The sequence below is a fragment of the Echinops telfairi genome, unplaced genomic scaffold (genome assembly GCF_000313985.2).
Source record: "Echinops telfairi isolate 266 unplaced genomic scaffold, ASM31398v2 ScPeMD7_7475;HRSCAF=8513, whole genome shotgun sequence".
Taxonomy (NCBI): Eukaryota; Metazoa; Chordata; class Mammalia; order Afrosoricida; family Tenrecidae; genus Echinops; species Echinops telfairi.
The window spans coordinates 27,361,611-27,381,985 of record NW_022111379.1 but is presented as its reverse complement, the minus strand read 5'-3'; the positions used below and the strand labels follow the sequence as shown (position 1 = coordinate 27,381,985).

The following is a 20,375-nucleotide window of genomic DNA, read 5'->3' as shown; positions in this document are numbered from 1 at the left end:
AAAAAAAAAATAGACACTTACCCTGGATATAGATTTTCCTACCCTCATGTAATGTAATGCTTCATGTAATACTTCTGCTAAACTAACTTTTGTGGATTTACAAAATGCCTTATCCATCAATATGGTATTCCATTCAGCACTGCTTGGGATCATAGGACTCATTTTACAGCAAATTCCATGCTCAAGGAATCCACTGATCTTACCAGGTTTCCCTATATCCTGAAGCAGCTTGACTTGATAAAATGATATAAAGGACTTCTAGGTGGCAACACCTTGCAGGGTTGGAGCAATGTTCTCCAGGAAACTGTATGTACTCTAAACCTGTATCCAATATATGGTGCTTTTTCTCGAATAGCCAAGATTCACAGCTCCAGAAACCAAGAGGTACAAACTGGAGTGGTACCATTTACTACCATTCCTAATGACCCATCACAACATTTTTGCTTCCTGTCCCTGCACCGTAAGCTTTTCAGGTCTAGAGTCCTTCGTTCCAAAGGGAGGAATACCTCCACCTAGAGACACAGCACTGATTCACTGAAATGGAAGTTAAAAATGCCTACTGGCCACTTTGAACGCCTCATGCTTCTGGATCAACAGGCAAAAATGGATGCTATGGTATTGTGTGGTATAACTAATACTGATTACCAAGGGGAAATTGGGTTGATATTGCATAATGGAGGTGAAGAATAATACGTCTGGAATTCAGGCAATTCCTTAAGTCATCTCTTGCATTACCATGTCCAGTGATTAAAAGCCAATGGTAAACTACAGCAATCCAATTATGACATTACTATCAGGGGCCCAGACCCTTAAGAAATGAAGTTTGGGTAACCCCACGAGCCAAAAAAACAAGACTAGCCAAAACACTTGCTAAGGGCAAAAGGTATACAGAATTAGTGTACCTTTGGAAGAATGGAAGAAGGTAGTGCTAAAACCAGCTACTTTCACGTGACCAGCTACAGAAATGATAACTGTAATTGTTATGAAAACTTCCTTTTTGGAGGTATGCATCAAATATTTTCACTTTGTTCACTTATGAAATATAAGATTTAAATGGAGATTTAGTACATTTTCAGTTATATCATGTTAGGTGTAAAAATGACTTTATCACTGTCCTTGTTTATAGACTAGGGGTTTAAGGAGATGTGTACAAGTGCCAAGTTGACGAGGAGTGTACTGTGATAGGTTTTATGTCACCTTGTTGGGCCAAGGATTCTCCCATGATATAATGTCTCATGGTGTGATCAACCCCAAGATGGAATTGTCTGTGAAGCAGCCAAGAAGTTAATCTGGCCACATTCTTGATACAATTGAGATGGGTATGGGGTGGGGGATGGGGCCACTATTCTTAGCATAGACTGACAGTGTGTAGAAGTTTGTTCACTTCTGCTGGATCTGGATCTGGATCTTGCATGTGGTTCATTGATCCTAGGAGTTATATCACCTGTAGATCCCAGGAGTCATCAGTGGACTGCCAATCTTAGATTCACTTGGCTGATGTCATGTTCATCCAGCTTGGCATCCCCCTGCCTGTGGTCTTCCTGCTTCTTGTCCATAATCCCCTGCAGCTATAGAACTCAAGAGAAGCTTACATCTGACCCATGGGCTTGAACCAGGATGGATGTACCCACTTCTATAATTGTGGAGTCATTTTTTATATAAATCTCTTTCTATATACATACAAGAGTCACTGCTTCTCTAGAAACCTCAACCTAACACACTAACCCCTGACCTAATGAGCCATTTGAGGCATAAACATTAGGAGGTAGTCCTTGATATCTGGAGTGTAGTCAGCCAGGCTACTAGCATGTCACATTGGTGACATGGGTAATATTTCCCTATTTCTTTTCCTTATTACTTCTATGTGAATCCCCACCTGCATGTTATCTGTAGTTAACATTTTTAATAGAACATTCAAATATATACACTCTGTAAATCTTGTAATTGAGGAAGCACTCAGATACAGTTCTGGTTACCGTGAGAGTTTGTTGCAGGAACCAGTCTACTAATAAATTCAGTTATCTGTCCCTCAATTGGGCTGATAGGGGGTATTGATTGGACTCAATTGTCCCAGAGAAAGGATTCCATATAAGGGGGTAATAAGTTGAAAAAAATATGTGTATAAACCATTGAATATTAAACTGATTATCTGTTCTGTAAAACATTATCTTTCAAAATAAAAAGTTATTTCTATATATGAATCTATAGTACCTCCTTTTCTTGCAATGTGAGATATAATCAAAGAAAAAATATATAGTCTCGATAGCTGTATCTAGCATAACTTATCAGTAGGAATCAACTTGATAGCAATTTTTTTTCTGCCATACTCCATGCTTGTGTGAATGTAAAATAACACCACCACTGTGTAAACTATAAATAGTTTTTCAATAAATTAAACATAGATTTAATTTAAGACTTAGTAATTTTGCTCTGAGATTTATATAAAAAGATCTTAAATGCCAGAATATAAACAGATATTTGAATTTGAATACCAATGCTTATAGCAGCACCATTCAAAACAAGGAAAAGTGGTGGCGGGGGTGGGGGGGTGGGGGGGATTTTGAAAAATTCAACAGATGAAATGAAAAAATGTAGAATAGTCACACAATTGAATACAATTGAATATTATTCAGCCAAAAAATTAAATTTGGTTCTGATATGTGATACCACATGAAAGAGACTTTAAAAGATTACATGGAGTGCCAGTGTCAGACAGAAAGAGACAAGTGCTATATGATCCCATTTATACACTATGTCGGTAATAGGCAAATGCATAAAGATTAAAGTTTATTAGTGATACCAGGAACTGAGTAGAGAAAGAAATGCTGAGTTACTGTTTGAGGCAAAGAAAACTTGGAAATGGGCAGTGATGAAAATTGTACAGCCCCCCACCCTCCACACAAACCAACAAGTAGACCACTTGAACAATAAGCCCACCCCCCACCCCTGGTCTCCTCGCCAGTCTGAGCAGTGTGGTTGTGTGGCTACAGCAGAATAGCCTCTACATTCTGGGTCATCTAGAACAGCCAGAGTCCTACCTGCTCTTGGGGCCACTTTGGCTTCTCCTCCGGTGTCCTGATCTTAGTCTTGAAGCCTCTCTGAGAGTCTCCATGGTTCTTAGCTTCCATGGGGAGGTTCAATGACTTGGGTCGGCTTTCATGTCTGCTGGGGCCATGGCTGTCCTTCTCAGGTGGGGAGGCATGTGTGGGATTTCCAGGCTCAAGTTCAGGGGCCTGCACATTGGTGTGCTCTGGGCTGGCCTCTCCTGCACTAGTGATGCTGGTCATACTCAAGCTCATCTTAATCTCAGCCACAATTTGGTCGATATCCTCCTCCTGGTCTTCCAAGTCGCCACCTACCCGCCTTAGGAGGTAGGGGGAGCCCCCACATGCATTCCCATTGGCCTCTGCCGGGTAGTAGTCCTGGTAACCCTCTCCACCAGGACAGTAATGGATGCTTTCCTCCTGGCTGTGGGTCTCCAGCGTTGAGGTCTCGTGCTCAGGGACAGGTAGGTGGCCATCCTGGTCATCTTGGCTGCTGTCAGCCCTGGGACCAGGAGGGTGCAAGCCCGCTGCATCTGTCCACTCCTCCAGTGCCTCCTGGCACTCATCCGTCTCCACATGGGAGGCCCTGTGGGCTCGGTATTCCTCCCCATTGCAGTCCATGCCTTCCAGGTAGCTGTCATCCTCGGGGCAATAGCGGATATAGTAGGTGATTCCCTCCTCCTCCTCTGGGAGGCCCTCATCATACTCCTCCTCCTCAGAGGTGTTGTTGACATAGTCGGAGCTTGAGTCCCCATCAGGGCTGTGGTCAGTACAAACCTGCTCCACAGGCGGGGGGCTTTCAGGCCGGAGAGTGGCCAGCTCCAGTCCCGCAGGCTCATATTCTTCCAGGGGCAGGTCTCCCTCTTCACTCTCCGGCTCTAGGTTGTGAGATGCTGTGGAACCTGGCCTCGCCCTGTGGTCCAGCATGTTGCTCATGGTGGTCTGGCGCCTGCGGCTGGTCATGACAGGCACTCATGCGGTCACCATCCTCAGTGGGAGGCCCTGGAGGAGGAATATTTGAAAAAGCACAATCAGACACCACCTGAGCACGCATCACACTGTGGCCATCTCCTTAAAATTATCTTCAGCGTGAGTGGCACACATAGTCAATAAAAGTGACCACTGAAAAGTTTAACTTTAAAAAAAAAGAAGTTTTAAATCAGAAGGCCTAAGAACAGGTGCCACCACTTGCCTGTCAGTTTCTCATACTTTCATTTGAAGTCGTGGTGGAAACTATGCTACTAGTATTTCAAATACCAGCAGCTTCAGCCAAGGTGAGCAGGCTCCAGCAGAGCTTCCAGACGAAGAACAGACTACAAACTACAGGCCGTCCACTCCTGAGGTATTAGCCACTGACTCCAAGAATAGCAACAGAAAACTGTTAGATATAATTCCAGAAGAGGAGCCCCTCCATTTGGAAAGCACTCAAAATACAAATGAGGAAGAGTTCCCTTCTAAAAGTAATCATAAATGTCATGAATAAATTAAAACTCTTGGGAACTTCTTTTATTGATGGGGCACAAATCAAAATGAGAAGAAAAAGCTCCAAATATCTATTAATAATTAGAACATGAAATGTACAAAGTATGAATCTATAACAATTGAAAGGCAAAAGATGGAATAGAATGCATAGAGATCAATAACCTAGAAATTAGTGAGCAAAAATGGAATAGTACTGACTGTTCTGAATCAATCATATGGTTTACTATGCTAGAAATGACAATTTCAAGAGGAAAAGTGTCACATTCATTGTCAAAAAGAACATTTCAAGGTCTATCTCGAAGTTCAATACTGCCTGTGATACAAGGAAAGCCAGTGAGCATAACTATTATTCAAATCAATGAACCAACCAATAAAGCTTCTGATGAAGAAACTGAAGTTCTACCAACTTGGTCTGCAATTGATCAAATATACACTTGAGATGAACTGACAATGATTAGAAATTGGAACATTAAAGTTAAAAATAAATACTTCAACAAAAATATGATAAAGCAGATACTAAGAAAAACTGGGAGTCCTGAGTCTCTGAGGAAAAACAAAAGAGCTGAATACCAAGTGCATGAGAGACTGTTGTGGGTGGAACTGAACCTCTCCTGGCTCTCTGTGGATCCCTGACTCCTGGAGGGGCCTCAGGTTCACATTCACATGCCCAGCAGTGGCTACAAAACTCTACTCAATGCAGATGGCACTGGTGGTGCCCAAAGGCCCAAAGGTGTCAGCATAGGGACAATTTTAAAGGTGGCAGAGAGGCTGAGGGATACAGATTCACAAACTGTGACTCTAGGTCCTAACATGCCAGCTTAAAGATACTTTTCTAAAGTACGGGTACAAGGCACAAGATGCCCAGGCTCTGTAACTCTGGGACTTAACATGCTGGCTTAGGGTACTTGTAACAATGGTGGAGGAGTTAGGGCACCCAGATTCATGAGTTCCTCAGCTGTGGACACAAAAGTCTCAGCTTAGGAGTGCTTTTAAAAGCATGAGAACACAAAATAACAATCTCTGCAGCTCCGGGTCCAAACAAGCAGGCTTAGAACCTCACATATTTGAGTACTTGGTGCTTTGAGTTGGGTTACGGCTATTCCTTAAAGTGGCAGAGCTTTTGTACAAACAGATTCTCAGTCCGTGTCACCTAGGATTAACCATGCTGGCTTAGGGATGTTTTTAAACGAGTAGAGAAGCTCAGCATGCCTACTCACAAGCTGAAATCCTACTGCACACCAAAGTGAGATATTGATAAATACATGGTGGTGACTGACAAAGAAGAAGCAGCTGCTGACTCCAGGTAAGGTCTTCTTTTTTATTTATTTCTATTTTTATCTGCTTATTATTATTATGGATGTGGGTGAGATTGTAGTACTTTGTTCTGTGGGAGTTTTTTCATTTTAATATTGTTTGCTTTTGTTTTATTTTATTGTGTTATACTTTTCTCACACCATCTGAAGGCGTCAACTGTCCCCAGGTGAACCAGCCGCTCTCCCACCTCCAACTTTTACATGACTAGGTCTCAGAGACAAAAGGTAGTAGCAGAAAGAAATAAGAATGATGGTGTATTGTGATATGTAGTTATCCTACACTTGTTCAATCCCCTGCTCTCAATGGTGTCGTGAGTTAATCAATGACACTAGAAACAGAATATCCATATGGTCCAGGGAGATGATCAATAAGATTCTCTACCAAAAATTAACAAGGATGTCTCTAAAATAAACCACAGGCAGATACAAAACATAGATTTTGGAATGGGTTTGGGGCTCACACTTAACCCTAGTGTGAGCTCCATTCTAAGAGCAATTAGTTCTTATGACATAGCCCTGCTTGATGCTCACCCTCATGAAAGAAACACAGAAGATATGGGTGTTATAGCAAAGTATAGTGAAGAAATTAGATTGTAGTCGGCTATCAAATAGAATCGTGTCTGGGATCTGAAAGGCTTTTTTCCAAATAAGCAGCCATCCAAGTCAGATGCCAACTAAATCCACATGAAAGAAGCACACTAACATCCGTGATCCAAAGATTGTAAATTATATAACCCAAATCTAAAGGTGAGAATGTGAGATTAAATTGTGAGATTCTGGTGTGCAGAAGGCTATGATGACAGTGGAAGATCACAATAATTTGCAGGATCTACACAGGAAAGAAGTCTCTGGGGATTTCCCTCGAACCAAAATTGAAGGATGGGAATAACCTGGTGATCAGACAGGGCGTAGAGGAGAGATGACTAAAGTAGATTAAGATGATAAATCTGACTTGTCACTTGATCTCTTTTCTGATACACGTTGGGCTTGATCTTGATTTTCTGCATTTTCCCCCCATAGTGGGGTTTTGATAGCCTTCTTGAATCTTTGTTACGGAATTTTCTGTTTTTCAGTATCTGGGACCCAGGATAGATGAAACTCTAGAGACAGCAGCTAGAATAAGGGTTCATGGAGAAGTTGTGGTGTAAGTAGTAGCTGATATCAAGGAGTTCGAAAAGGTAGAAAATGTTTTGAAATGAAATGGTATGATGTCTGGATTAGCTCCTAATAAAATGGTTTTTGGGGGAAAATGAGTGATGACATAAAGAGGTGACCAATATACATGCCAAAAGAACTTTTTGAGGAGAAAGGCATTGAAGTTACTACAAAAGGAATTCATTAAAATTTATCTCAAGTATTTTTAATAGAGAAAAATCATCAAGACTACTTTAAAAAAGAAATAAAGAATAGTTGAGGGGGAAAACTAGAATTAAAATCTGACAAAAATTAAAAATTTGAAATATAATTCCAAACAGAAAGATTAATACTGAGATATTAGAATTATACAACACTTTGAAGAAACAAAACAGAATAAGTGAAGTAATGCAAGACCAAATAAGCTTAAGATGAATCTCTCAATAGTATTCTAGAAAATCAATCAATAGAAAGAAGAATTTGAAGGATGTCAAAAAACTATGTGAGATACTATCGGGTGAAATAACTTATGCCTGGCAGAAATTCCAGAACAAGAAATGTTAAAATCCACAGATAAAATAGTCCAAGAAATGCTGCAGGGGAAAAAAGTCCCTAACACATCAGAAGAAAACAACCATTCAAGAAGTTACAAGAACCAAAACAGGATAAACCTCAAAAGAAAATCACCGAGGTAGAGCAAACTTTCTAATGTGAAAGAGAAAGAAGGAATCCTGAGAGTCGCTTTGGAAAAAAGGAAAAATAAAATATAAAACCTTCAAAGGAGAATCATTAAGAATAAACTCAAAGAATTTTTAAATCATTGTATAATTATTTAAAAATCCATACATCAATTGCATCGAGCACATTTGTACATATGTTGCCATCATCATTTTCAAACTATTTTCTTTCTGTAAGCTCAGATTTCATAACAGAAACAATGCACACAAGATGGCAGTAGGATGAAATATATAAAACTCTGAAAGAAAAGTCAAATAAAAATCCTATATCCAGCAAAATTATCCCTCATTTAAGGATATTTCTAGATAAAAAGAAATTTTAAACAAGCAGACCATTATAAAAACTACTAAGGGGAGTTCCCTAAACAGAGAATCTATAACAGTAGTGGACATGAACCTGAGATCAACGCATAAGTTACCAGAACCCATAAATCAAAACACTTATAACATTCAAAATGAAACAAACACACAATACTAAGTTATGATTTCAAATGTTAACTCTGAACTCTTAAGTCAGAATTATCATTCCAAAATTAAAAGAGGAATGTTGCAGAGACAAGAGATCAATAGAAAATACTACACCGATTTCAATATACCAACCTTAAGGAAGGAGAGACCAACTGGAAAGAAACTTAATAAAGACACAGAAGAAAAAACAACATACCCAATCAGCTTGACTTTCAAGACATATACAGAACACTCTACTGAACAAGAGCACAATGGATCATAAATTCAAATAAAAAGCAAGCTCATTTTATTAAAAAAAAAAACAAACAAGATATGAACCACCATTTTTCTCAGATCACAATGTCATAAAATTAGAGATAAGTAATAGGAAAATAAAGATTTTATTAAATACATGGAAAGTGAACAACACTGCTTACAAATTATTAATTGAAGAAATTAAGATTAAAATTTTAAATTACTTTGAAACATACAATGAAATAAATATTATATAACAAAATTTTGGGGACACAGCAAAATCCATACCCAGAGGGCAATTCACAGCAAAGAATGCACACATCAAAAATGAAAGAAAAAAGCAACATCGACATCATAACCCAACACCTTCAGTAATGAGATCATGAGCAGCAAAATAAACCTTCAGATACCAAAAGAAAAGAAATTATAAAGATTAAAGCAGTAATACATGAATCCAAAAATAGAAAAACAAGAGGAAAAATCAATGAGACACTGTAGGCCCCTAGACTGCTTTTAGCTGCTAATATTGAGTTTTGTTCCCCATAGACGTAGACAATTTGATTTCTATGTATCCCATGTTAAGAAATTCACATGTTGGAAAAAAGTATTTAAGGTGAAGAAGTCTTTGGCCTTGCAAAATCTTATCGTGATCTCTCCAGCTTTCTTTTTGTCTTCAAGGACATATTTTCTAACTACTGTCCCTTCCTCTTTGTTTTGAACTTTGGCATTCAAATGATAATAATTACTAATGTTACTTTATTGCATATTTGGTCAACTTCAGCCTGAAGATTTTGGTAGAGTTCTTCAACTTCTTCATCAGTAGTTCTGGGGATTGATGCATAAATTTAAATAATAAATGTTGAGTGGATAGTCTTGAAGTCTGATAGATATAATACTATCACAGGCAGCATTGAACTTCAAGATAGATCTTGAAATGTCCTTTATGAACATGAATTCAACATCATTCCCCTTGATTTTTTCACCCTGAATAGTAAACCTTATGATTTTCTGATCCAAAATGGCCTGTGCCAGTCCATTTCAGTTCACTAATGCCTAGAATGCTAATTTTTATGCATTCTCTTTCAATTCTGACATCCGTTTTCCTAGATTCCTACCGTGTATATTTCTGGTTCCAATTATTAAATGATGTTTGCAGCTGTTCATTTTCATTTTGAGCCATGCTTCATCAGCAGACGAAGGTCCCTAAAGCGTCACTCCCACAGGCTTTCCCCATCCATGTCATTATTGTTGACTGTACTTTGAGAAGCCAGTTATTCCTCAGTTATAACATGAGTGTCTTCCAACCTGAGGAGCTCATCTTCTGGCACTATTTCCTACAATGGTCTTTTCCCTGAAGTTCGCAGTATCTGATGATGTTTTGATTCTGTCCATACAGTTTTCAGCGGTTCATTTCTCTGAAGTGGACAGCTATTCCTTCTTCAGAGTCTGTTCTTAGGTCAGGCAGCTCTGCTGAAATCTGTTTAGTTTGGGTGACTCTGCTGGCATTTGAAATACTGGCACGATAGGTAATTTTACTTCAACTTGAAGATGTATGGAAGTGCAGGAGTGGAATGTAGCCTGTTAATCAGGTCACAGCGTGATAGTGCTTCCTTGGGGATGTGGCCTTCTCTTAGGAGGGCCCCAGGAACTTCCTTCCCTCTCTGCACTCCATTTTCCTTTTTGGGCACCCTGAGAGCTGCCAGAGCCCTGCCATGTTCCCAATGACATTGGATGCACACAACTCTGCACCCACCGGCTTGTGATCTTCCTCCGTTCTTTATCATTGCATGTGGCTGCATAAGTCTGAAAAGGGACCAATGGACTAGTATCAGACTGATGAACTTGAGTTGAACTGGGCTGGGATGCTTTATGGAAATATAAATACTTCTTGATATAAAGCTCTTTCTTGTACTTATATTATGAGTGTCACTGCATTTGTTTCTCTAGTCAACCGGTCCTAACACAGCCACTGACATATTTTCTGCTAGCAAAGAAACAAAGAAATCCACCACAGTCCAAAAAAAATGACAGGCAAGTTGTGGCTTATGAACATAGGTTCAAAAATTCTCAATAAAATACTGGCTAATAGATTGTAGTGACATATCAAAAGACTAATTCATCATGACCAAGCCTTATCTGGTTTTCAATAATTTCTGAGTTGTTTTCTGTTTGGGATTTTTTTCCTCCTATTGGGTTTTATTTCAGATGTATTTTGTCACTGGGGATAACCCTCTTGATTTTTCGTTATGTGTTCTTCTGCTTTCTGTGTATGAAACTCAAGATTTATTAACCTATAGGCACAGCAAAAGGATTCCTGGGGGTACAGTAAGGGAAGGAGGGTAAAGGGAAATGGATATCAAGGAGTTCAAGAAGGAAGAGAATGTTTTGAAACTGACTGTGGTAGCAATTGTACAATATTGCTTAATGTGATTGAACTATAGAAATGATATGATATCTGTATTAGTTCCCAATAAAATGGATTTGGATCAAAGAAAACATTTCCCCTGAAAACAGAAACTAGGCAAGGATGCTCCCTGTCACCACTTTTATTCAACAACATGCTGGATATCTTAGCCAGACTTCTTAAACAACAGAAAGAAATTAAAGAAATATAATTGTGCAAAGAACTCTCCCTATTTGCAAATGATATGATTTTAGAGAGAACACAAGAATACCACAAGGCCGTTGGAAACAACTGAGGGTTTGATAAAATAGTTATTAGACAACAGAAAGAAATTAAAGAAATATAATTGTGCAAAGAACTCTCCCTATTTGCAAATTATATGATTTTAGAGAGAACACAAGAATACCACAAGGCCGTTGGAAACAACTGAGGGTTTGATAAAATAGCAGACAACAAGATTAACAAGCAGAAATCAACTGGATTCCTATCCACCAGCAACAAGAGCTATTGAAGAGACATCAAGAGTAACATTTACAATAACCACACAAAAGACGAAAAGCTAATGGATAAATTTAACTAAAGAAACAACAACAAAAACTGCACAAAGAAAAATGTAGCGCATGATTACAATAAACTAAGAGAGACCTACACAAATGGAAGAATACCCCATGTTCATGCATAGGAAGACTCAATGTTGTGAACATCTAATGGCCAACTTCATCTGGAGAGGGATGAGGCCCCTGATAGAAAAGGATCCTCCCAAAGAACAACAGAATAGGAGGCTTCTACCAGGAGACGTCCAAACTTCCTACCCAGTCAAAGTAGTCAAAACGCATAGACCATTGGTACCGGATATAAACCCATAAATAAAAGTAGTTATCTACAGATAACTGACTATTTACAAATGACCAAGATCAACTAAGTAGTAAAAGGGCACCAACCGCTTCAACAAATGCTGCTAAAAAAATGGATCACCTTCTGTAGAAGAATGAAACCAGATCGATATCTCACACCATGCACAAAAATGAACTCAAGATACATTAGCGACCTGGACGTTAATCCTAGAGATATAATGATCATCAATGAAATAACTGGGACAAAGTTAAGGGCGAAATTGCAAGACACATACAAACTATCAAATATAAAAAAGAAATCACACACAGTAGAAAACAAAATAGATGACTGGTCCTAAAAATAATACACCAGTCACATCAAAAAAAGTAAAACAAAAGCCCACAGACTTTTTAGCATGCAGACTCTTTAGGGCGACACAACTGAAAAAACGTCTAACTACTGAAATCTATAGAATTCTGGAACAACGAAATAAGAAGCAAATAATCCAATTAAAAGGTGGGCAAAGGACATGAATAAAAATTCACAAGGGACGATATTTGAATAGCTAACAAGCCCATGAGGAAATACTCATGGATCCCTAGCCATCCAGGGAGTGCAAATCAAAATAAAAGTTAAGATATCACCTAACACCCACAAGGAGAGACCAATTAAACGAAGTAAAAACAGAGAACAGCAAATGCTGGAGAGGGTATGAAGAGACTGGATCTCTTCTAGCCTATTGGTGGGCTTGTAAACATGTAACATTATTGTGGAAAGTGCTATGTCACTACTGAAAACAACTGGGACTAGAAATACCATTAGACCACTGTGGTACATAAAATCTCCTGTTAACCTGAGGGTAGTATGAGGGTGAAGCTTAGTTTGGCAATCAGGTCACAGCTGGATGGCCTCATTTAGAGGTGCAACGGAGATAAATAGCTCAATAGAGGCAGGACCTACTCTCTCTCCCTGCCTTGGTCTTCCTGCTGACAAGCCACATGGAGCCATGATGATGGCAGCCAGGTCCTGGAGATGCATCCACTGCCATTGAACCCAAACAACTTTCCAGCCATCGGCCTGTGATCTTCCTGAATTCGGCATCACTACATGTGTGTATGAGTCTGAAGAGGAATTCATGAGCTAATATTGAACTTACGGGCTAATATTGAATTTATGAACTAGATCTGGACTAGACTAGAATGCTCTCTTAATATATAATTACTCTTTGATGTAAAGCTACTTCCTATCCATATATGAGTCTCCCTAGATTTGTTTCTCTAGTCTACCACACCCAGCAATACCTTTGCTGGGCATATACCCAAAGAAGTAAAACAGATCATGAACAAACACATGCACTCCATGTTCATTGCAGCACACTTCACAATGGCACGAAGCCAGAAACAGCCCAAATGCCCATCAGTAAAAGAATGGATCACGAAACTCTGGTACAACACATAATGGAATAATGCACAGCCCTGAAAAATAGCCCTGGAACCATGAAACACATCTTGACATGGCTGGACCTGGAAATCATTATGCACAATGAAAGTAGTCAATCACAAAAGGACAACTATTATATGAGTCCACTACTTTAAGGATAAACATCAAGACGAAAGCAGTCTCTCAAGTAATGAAGTAAAGAGCCTGCCTAGTGTCCATGAATTCCACTCCCTCTTTATGTGCATCTTAAAAAATATTTTACCAGTGCAGTCCTCACCTCAGCTGGGGTCAATTCTTCAAGATGGAGAAGAGAATTCCACTGCTGCAATAAAACAGGGTTCTAAGGTCATCTCAAATCAACAGCAAACCTTACTAGAAATTCAAGTAAAGATGAGAGACAGAGGGCATGTATGTCTCTGCTTTCTGATGGGAAGGGGGAGAAAATTCCAAATGGGCACTTTTGGCAGTTTCTATGCAGCCCTTGGCGACTGACGCCATAAGCTATCAACAACTGGAACTACAGACTCTTCTTTTTAAGGCACACATTCCTTCATAAACCATGTGAAAAGGATTCCATGAGGAAACCCCATGAAGCAAACTCAATTTCACATCAAATTCACCAGTAGCAGATGTAAGGAACTGACATACTTCCTTGGACTTAATCCTGAGCCACTCGAGTGTGGGGAGAAGCAGATGACTGCTATACCAAGCTGATGGAATTGGTGGTCGTTGGACTTTACTTGGAGGGTACTCAATGAATGGTGGCTCAGGGCTACGATATATTTCCTATTTTGATGCTCTCCTTCCTTTCTTATGACAGTTATTATTCTGGAAAGAATGGTTCTGCTTTCGTAAATGAGTGATACTAATGTTTTTCACTATCATCAAACCCCATTGTTCGTGTAAATAGTTTCCAGTCATTTAAGAGTTTAATCTGTACAAATCAACAATTAAGGTATCGTGTTCTGATAAGATGGCCTATATATGTATAATTTCCTTTTCTGAAAGGTGTTTTAAGTACTGCACCATTGACTAAATTAATGACACTACCAAGAGAATTACTTTATGCTCCAAGGGTATGATTATAATACTATCTATCATAAAATGATAATGATGTCTCTAAAGTGAACCAGAAACATATACAAACCATAAAATATGAATGGATTTTTGTCTCCAACCTAATTGTAGCCACACTGAAAAAAAACATTAGTTTTTATGGCATGCCCTACTTGACATTTGCCCTCATGAAGAGAGCATTGGCGTACGGGTGCTATGGCAAAATGTGGTAAAGAAACTAGACGGTGCCTGGTTAATGGAAAACAGACAGAATAGCATCTGACATCTTAAAATCTTGTCTTGAAACAAGCAGCCATTTCAGTGAGGTGTCAACTAAGTCCAGATGGAAGAAGTACACCCATTTGTTTGATCCAAATATTGTGAATACTAAAAGCCATATCTGAAAGTTGGAACAGTATCAGACTTTTGATTCTGAACTGAGTTTGCAGAAGACAATGGAGACCCAGAATCTATCTGTAGGGCCCCCACATGGATTAAGCCTCCAGTGAATCCCCTCTGATCACACTTCGGGAACGTGAATAGCCTTGCTATCAGACAGAGAGCACTGTGAAGTCGATTATGACAAATGTAGTTAGGCTAAAATATAAAACCTTATCACTTGATCTCTCTTTTGATTTAACTTAGTGCATGGTATAGAATTTAAAACACTGTTGAGAAAAGGAAACTATGCAAGTATAGGCTGGTTTCAGACTGCAAAACGTGAATTGTTGACTTGTACAGATTAAACTCATAACTGGACACTATTTACACAAGAAATGGGCGTTGGTGATAGGGCAAGTATTTCTACAACACGTGTTCACAATGCGTGTCATAGAAAGCAAGGAGGACATTACAATAGTAAATACATGGCAGTCCCAGCGCACCAATCATTGCAAGGCACCCTCAAAGCAAGAGAGTCAAGCTATAGTCCAACAACCACCAATTCCATAACAATGAGATATCGACTTGGGTTTTTACTGAGGTTTTTTCTGTTTGTTTCATCATTGTTGTTAATTTATTTTGTTTGCTTCATTTTTACCATTTTTGTTGTTTCCTGTATAGAGAACAGTACTTCGGTTATTAATTACCTAGGGAATGGCAGGAGAAGTTTCGGGGAAATGAGGAGCTAACAACAGTGAATATAAGAAAGAAGAAAATGTTCTAAACTTGATTGTGGTGATAATTATGTAACTCTTCTTAATATAACTGAACCATTAAATTGTGTGATGTGAATTACATGCCAATAAATTACAACTTTGAGAAGGAAAAAAAGAGAGAAGCAGAAGTCATTCAAACTGGCAAATAAGTCAAACTCTATTTTCAGATATTATTCCATATGTAGAACCCCCCAAAGATTCAACAAGAAAATTAGTGGAAATAAATGAAAGCTTTAGCTTTGTGATAGGGTACAAGATGAATACAGAAAAATTCAATAGATTCCTATAAATAAACACAGAGATCTCTGAAAAGTATCAAGAAAAAAATGCCAAATAGCCACAAAAAAGATGACATTCTTGGGGGGGAGGGGGGGAATCTAACCAGAGAAACAAAATACTTACAGAAAGAAAACCATGAAGCACTACTACAAAAAGGCTTGTGGGTCAAGATGATCACCTAGATACACACACGACTTAAATTTCTCTACAACAAACAGAAACAAAATCAATATGAAAGAAAAAACAAGTGACTAGAATCTTGGAAGGCAAAATAAAAGCTAAGTAAAATGAATCATCCTCACCCCAGAGACGGTGGGTGAGAACAGAAGAGGAGAAGGAATTGGCAGCTCTTCCGGGCCTGGCAGAGTCTGCAGGGCTGAAACAACCCAGTTTCTCTAAGGGTTCTCAATACTCAGAGGCAATACTGGCAAGTGGATTGGAACTACAGAGTCCATGTGAGGCACATTCTGTTCTGATTTTCTTTTTTTGCAATTTTTATTACTCACTGGACTGGCAGGGCAGATGAGAGCTCCCAACTGCCCATATGTTCCCATTTACCAGGGCAACCCTGGCAGCCCACACTCTCCAAGCCACCCACCAGTAGCCTACATAATCTCCAGCCAACTACAAACACCTGGCCACTCCACTCTTGTGGCCACCCATGGACATCTGGCCATCCACATACATACAGCTGGTCTCACTCTCCCAACCATGGGCATATCCTTGACTGCCTGGGTATTTCTTTGATAAGAATTCTGTGGGACACTATCAAAAGGAACAACTTATGTCTTACTGGGATTCTAGAACAGGAAGAATCAATCCACAAAGGAGGCAGGGAGGGAAATGGTACAAGAAACCCTTGAAGAAAATTTCCAAAAAACATAAAAGAGAATGAGAAGTCTAGAGACTTTCAAACAGAAAAGACTGCAAAGGAAAATTGTGACACATATCGTTCTTAACCATTCCAGGACATACTAACCCTTCAAGGAAAGGAGAGACCTAAAAGCAACAGAGTAAAAAGAATACTTACCTACAAAGGAAAACCATTAAGCATAAACTTGGATTTTTCAGTAGAAGTCATGCAGCTATGAAGATAATTGATTAACATATATAATATCCTGAATGAAAAATATTTCCAATCAAGAATCCTCAACCAGCAATATTATGCTTCAAATATAAAGGATAAATGAAAGGAATTTGATAAAACAAGACAGGCTTTACAAAATATGCTAATGGGAGGTCTACGGATAAAAGAATCAGCCATAGCAACAGTCATCAATCCAACATCAACATGAGACATAATAATCCTAAATTTGGATAACCAAAATTATGAATCCAAGAAAGTTTGAAGTTGCAAAAAAATGAAATGGAACACATACAAATTGATATTGTAGGAATTAGTGAGCTGAAATGGACTAGCATTGAATCAGAAAATCCTATACTGGCAATGGTTTCCTATGCAGACAATGAAACCATCAAGAGGAATTTCCTTGCATTCAACATCAAAAAAAAATTTTAAGATCTATCTTGAAATACAGTGCTATCTATGATAGAATTATAGCTATCCAAATTCAAGGAAATTCAGTCAATACAACTATTATTAAAATCGATGCACCAACTGCCAAAGCTAGTGAGAAAGTTGAACAATTTTACTCATATATTCAGTCAGAAATTAATCAAGCACATAATCAAGATAAATTGATAATTAATGGTGATGAGAATGCAAAATGAAGATGGAGATTGCATGATAGAATTTTTCAACACCAATGACTTCATCAGAAATACCTTTTCTCAACAATACAAAAGGCAACCATACACATGGACTTCTCCATATGGACTATGCAGAAACAAAACTGACTACACCTATGGAAAGAGACAATGGAGAAGCTCAATATTAGCAGCTTAAACCAGGCCAGGGACTGACTGTGGAACAAACCATCGGTTGTTTGTATGTAAGTTCGGGTTGAAGCTGGTAATAATTCAAGGAAATCCACAATAGCCAAAATACAACCTTGGTTCTATCCTACCTGAATTTAATGAATATCTCACGTACAGCTTTCACATATTGAACACTAATGACAGAATATTTTATGAGCTGTGGGATGACATCAAGAACATCATGTATAAAGAAAGCGATTGATTATTAAAAAGACAAGAAAGAAAGAAAATACCCAAGTGGGTGTGTCACAAGAGACTTTGCAACTTGCCTTTCATTGTAGAGTAGTTATGGCACATGGAAGAAATGATGAAGTCAAGGAATGGAAGAGAAATTTCAAAGGGAAGCTTCAGAAGACAACGTGAAATATTATCATGAAATGTGCAACCATCCAGAGTTAGACATCCAAAAGGGAAGAACATGCTCAGCATATCTTAACTGAAAGAACTCAAGAAAAAATTCAAGCCTGGAACGGCAATATTGAAAAAGAATTATGGGCAAAATATTGATTGATCCAGGAAGCATCAAAATAAGATGAAAAAATACGAGTCACTGTACCAAAAAAGAACTAGTCAGCATTCCACCATTTCAAGATGATGCATGTGAGCAAGAGCAATGGTCCTGAAGGAAGCAGTTCAAGTTGCATTGAAACCAGTAGCTAAAAAAAGCTTCAGGAATTGACAGAATATCAATTATGTTTCAACAAGCTGATGAAGTACAGGATGCAGTCACTTACCAATGCCAGAAAATATTGAAGACAACCAGTTTTCCAACTGACTGAAGAGATTCATATTTGTACTCGTTTGAAAGAAAGGTGGCCCAAGAAAATGCTCAAATTATAAAACATCATTAATATCAAATGCAAGTGAGATTTTGCTGAAGATCATCCAACAATGGTTGTAGTAGGACACTGAAAGGTTCAGGCCAAGATAGATCTTGAAACAAGACATGAAACATCAGATGGATCATCACTGAAAGCAGAGAATAGCAGAAAAAATACTTATTTGTGCTTTATTGACTATGCTCAGGCATTTTCCTGTGTGGACCATAACAAATGAAGCAATGGATAGCCTTGAGACTAATGTGCTCATGCAGAACCTGTATTGGATCAAGAGTTTGGTATACAAGTAGAACAAGGGTATGCTGCATGATTTAAAATCAGGAAAGGTGTGTGTTGCATCCTCCCACCATATTTATTCAATCTGAGTAAACAATCAGAAAAGCTGAATTCTATAAAGAAGAATGCAGCATCAGGATTGGAGGAAGGCTTATTAACAACTTGCGATATGCAGATGACACAACCTTGATTGCTGAAATTGAGGACTTCACACACTTGCTGATGATGCTCAAGATTTCAGCCTTCCATCTGGATTACAACTCAATTGAAAGATACAAAAATCCTGACACCTGGACCAATAGGTAACATCATAGTAAGTGGAGAAGAGATTGGAGTTGCCAAGGATTTCACCTTGCTTGGATACACAATCCAGGCCCATAAAGCAACAGTCAAGGGATCAAATGATGCGTTGCATTGAGTAAATCTGCAGCACACAACGTTTTAAAGAGTTTTAAAGCAAGAAGTTTACTTTGAAGAATAAGATGTGCCCGAACCAAACCAAGGTATTTTCAGCCACCTCATATCCAGGTGAAGTTTGGACATTGAATAAGGAAAACCAAAGAAGAATTGGTGCATTTTGAGTTATGTGTTGGTGAAGAATATTGAAAGTTCCATGGGCTGCCAAAAGAACAAATCTGTTTAGCAAGAAGTACAACTCGAATGCTACTTAGATGAATGAAGGTAAGACTTTGTCTTACATACTGTGGACATGTTGTCAGGAGCTAACAATCCTTGGACAAGGACATCAAACTTGGTAAAGTAGTGGGATGGCTAAAAAGGAAGTCCTTGGACAAGATGGTCTAGCACATTGGCTACATTGATGGGCTCAAACATAAGAATAATTGTGACGATAGCACAGGCCCGAGCAGTGTTTCATTTGGTTATACATGGAGTTGCTATGAGTCAGAACTAAACAGCACCTAATAACAATAAGGAAACACATGCAGCAGAAAATAAAATACCATATCCTCGAGTATAAGGCGACCCGACTATGAGCAGACACCTAATTTTACCACCAAAAAATACATTAAAATGTGCTGAAACACGGGAGCAAATGAATGGGGAGGAAGAGAGTGGAGGACATCCTGGCCCACTAGGCCTGGAGGACGATATCCCCACTCCAAACAGCCAATGCACAGAGTGCATATGGCTGATCCCACTATTAGATACGATGTCCCTTGCTGACCCATGGCCCTACGGGGGACAACACTGGAGTCTCAGGATCTGGATTGGCCCGGACTGACCCTGCGACACGGAGGCAAAACACTAAAGGCGTGTGGCAGAGCAACAGGGGGAGCAGAGCTGGGAGCTCCTGAGGAAGTGCAAAGGGTAGACTTTGGGGCCAGAGCATGGCACCCCATCGTACTTGACTGGAGGACAAGCCTAGAGGTCAAAAATCAGACCTTGATCTATTTACAGATTTGTCTTTCTTTTTTAAATATATAAAATTTTTTCATTTTCTTTTTTTTTTAATTAATTTATTCTTTTATGGGTCATTGGTTTTCTTTGTTGTTGTCATCGTTGTGTTCTCTTTTGTCACTTTGTCTTGCTATGCCTTGTTTTTTGGCTGCATATTGTTATCTCTGCAGCTCTATCTAGAAAAGATAGACTGGAAGAACAGGCTGGAGGAGAAAACAACAGGACCAATGGTTCCGGGAGAACATGGGAGAGGTGGATGCAGGGGTAAGGAGGTGGTGTTGACCAACCCAGGGACAAGGGAGCAACAAGTGATCCAAAATT

General features: G+C 38.9%; 1 protein-coding gene across 2 annotated transcripts in view; it reads right to left on the bottom strand.

Annotated features, from left to right (window-relative positions):
* The window catches only part of APBA2 (amyloid beta precursor protein binding family A member 2), a 182,588-nt gene that overhangs the window by 82,980 nt on the left and 79,233 nt on the right, over positions 1–20,375 (bottom strand). For both annotated transcript variants that reach the window (XM_004699738.2, XM_004699737.2), the window contains exon 2: positions 3,039–4,046. In XM_004699738.2, the coding sequence (XP_004699795.1) occupies positions 3,039–4,007 (969 nt within the window). In that variant the 5' untranslated portion in view covers positions 4,008–4,046. The remainder of the gene's footprint in view (positions 1–3,038; positions 4,047–20,375) is intronic.